General features: G+C 48.2%; 1 protein-coding gene across 1 annotated transcript in view; it reads left to right on the top strand.

The window, feature by feature from the left end:
- Positions 1-88: 88 nt before the first annotated feature.
- Positions 89-2,929, top strand: part of ccdc157 (coiled-coil domain containing 157) — an 8,353-nt gene continuing 5,512 nt past the window's right edge. The window contains exons 1-5 of the mRNA XM_048244592.1: positions 89-436; positions 529-694; positions 976-1,675; positions 1,897-1,974; positions 2,451-2,620. Coding sequence (XP_048100549.1) covers positions 189-436; positions 529-694; positions 976-1,675; positions 1,897-1,974; positions 2,451-2,620 — 1,362 coding nt within the window. The 5' untranslated portion in view covers positions 89-188. The remainder of the gene's footprint in view (positions 437-528; positions 695-975; positions 1,676-1,896; positions 1,975-2,450; positions 2,621-2,929) is intronic.

Consider the following 2,929-nt stretch of genomic DNA (forward strand, 5'->3'; position numbering starts at 1 on the left):
GGATATAATTTATTTCTACTTCCGGTAACACTGAAGTTGAGGAGCATTGTGGGATTTGTGGTTTTGATAACTGGTCGCTATGGGGACAGATGACAACATATGAAATGTCACTACAGTCAAAACACTGCATTGCAAACTACCATAATGTTCTCATGTTTCTTGAAAATGCGAATACAGGTGTTTAAAGTATGACTCATCTTTTGGGCCGCCAGGACTGTGTTGACAGTCTTCGTAGAGATTTAATTGATCTTCAGGGTGCTGTTCTAGACGTTTTCTCTCGAACAGGACCTGTCAGATGTCCATCCTGGAAATTCCCAGATAAACAGTCTTGTAATCTGGACCTTGTTTTGCTGTTGGAAAAATATGACTTCGTTGAGGGAGAAGAAGAATTCAACCAGCACACTCACATAGTTTTGCTGGAGCTGGTGATTGACAGGTGGGCAACCCTTGTTTTAGGCAAATATCTTCCACTGTCGCATTTGTTTCTGCATGCAATGAATGATGGAGTGTTCACCTGCCTTTGTTTAGACTGATGCTTCTGCTGCAAAGCTTCAGCGCACACATCGACCTCATTTTGGGGGGTAAAAGGAAAAACCCAGGCCCCAATCAGACCGCTCCCTCAGTGTCCATTGGTCCAGTGGTAAAACACTTCTGGAGTAATCTAGTGCAACTGGGAAAACAGTATCCACGGCAGGTAAGACATGGATTATGATTTGGTGAAGTGACTCAATAGTTAGTAGCTCAGTAGCCTATTATAGCATTACAAATCTGTAGCTTAATGAATGTCCTGTTTTTATCATCATTGGAGCAGGCCATTATTTATGGTTCATACCTGTAAATAGGCCTAGCCTAATGTTTTATATATATTTTTTTAAACCAGTGTCACCTCATGTAAACACCTGCAATATAAACATAGAGAATTGTTGTTGATTAATATCTAGATATTTGAAGGAATGCATCTTCTTCCTGTTTTAGAATGTGTTCAAACCCAGTCCAGCAGACAGAGGTGCTCAGAGCCAGCTGCACAGCACCTCCTCCCTTCAGAGCAGTATAGCCACCCAGCCCTCCTCCTCCTCACACGGCCTCTCTAGAGCTCCCCACAGCCACCTCCGACCCAGAGCAGCACCTGGCAGCACCTCCTCCTCCTCCTCCACCCTCCTCAGCCAATCAGCATCCAGCTCTCTCTGGCCCACCACGCCCCCCAGCATCCCGCCCAGTCCTGGCATCTCGTCCGACTGGCACAGCGTGGGCGTCCAGACGGCCGAGTCGTCCCTGGTGCCGTGCGACGCGTGCGCCAGCGTGCAGGCCAGTCTGCGGGAGTCCGGCGCTGCGCTGGTCAGTCTGTGCGGGACGCTCGGCTTGCCCTGCTCCCTGCAGTGCCTCCTGGTGGTGGCGGAGGACTCGGCGCTGGCCGGTCGGCTGTCGGCCTGTGACGTGGCCCAGTGGGCGTCCCAGCAGCGCAGGGACTTGGGGCGTCTGGCCAATCACCATCAGGAGTCCAGGGCAGCGATGGACGCCCTCCGAGAGCAGGTCAGGACGGCAGAGAAGGAGAGAGGGGCGCTAAGGACACAGATGGACAGAGAGAAGGAGGAGAAGAGGAGGATGGAGGAGGAGAGGAGAGAGGGAGAGGAGGAGGTGAAGAGACTACAGCAGGAGCTGGAGGAACTTAGGAAAGGTGAGGAAACGACAAAGAACTACCCTCCAGAGAGGGTTCCTGATGTGATCTAAGACAAAGAACTACAGTACCCTCCAGAGAGGGTTCCTGATGTGATCTAAGAACTTATTAAATAGTTATGACGTAAGTAAATGACTATGAGACCTGTCATGACTATTGTATCTGGAATAGACCATCAGAGTAGTTTCACATTCCTTATAAAACCTGTGAATCTGTTTCAGGTGTCGTTTCAATGGAGTGCAAGAACAAAGATCTGAGTTCTGAACTGAGTTTGCAGAGGGAGGCCCTACGCACCCTAGGTAAATACATTGCACACACAGACACACACACACACACACACACACACACGCACACACACACACACACACACACGTACGCACGCACACACACACACATACACACACACGCACGCACACAACAACACACACACACACACACACAACACACACACACACCATGCACACACACACACACGTGTACACACACACACACACACACACACACACACACACACACACACACACACACACACACACACAAAGACACACACACACACACACACACACACACACACACACACACACACACATACACACACACACACACAAAGACACACACACACACACACACACACACACACACACACACACACACACACACACACACACACACACACACTCACAGGCACTTTGATCATTAGCTATTTATAGTTACTGTACCGCTGTAGTGGCAGTACTGTTGATAAAGTGCTGAAGATTTGATTTGTTTTGGCCAGAGTATGAGAGGGATGCTCTACAGGAGGAAGTGAGGCGTCTGCAGACACAGGAAGTGACATGGGCCCAGGTGGAAGAGAGGAGGCAGGACTTGGAGGCAGAGCTTAGCAACCTTCACTTGCTATTGGACAAGGAATGTGCCAAGTATCAAAGTGCAACTCGTCAACATGAGGTTAGAGTGCTCTGTGTGTGTCAGCGTTTCTGCTTGGAAAACAAAAATGGTGCCGGTCAAAGTGGTTTCGTTTTCCATTTTGATGATATGCCAGTCAAATATCCTATTATCGCTTCTTAATTAATCAAGTTGAGGAAATCTGGAGACAGGCTATGTAGCTTAAAGAATGACATAATTAGGCTGTATAGAATGCAGCATGTTCATTACTGAAATTACTGCCTAACTGAAATCTCGGTTTCCAAAACAAATTGTATGAGTATCAAGCCCTTAGTCTGTCTACACGGAAAATGGTGTCTTAGTATGGCCGCA

Source organism: Alosa alosa, chromosome 5, assembly GCF_017589495.1.
Source record: "Alosa alosa isolate M-15738 ecotype Scorff River chromosome 5, AALO_Geno_1.1, whole genome shotgun sequence".
Taxonomy (NCBI): domain Eukaryota; kingdom Metazoa; phylum Chordata; class Actinopteri; order Clupeiformes; family Clupeidae; genus Alosa; species Alosa alosa.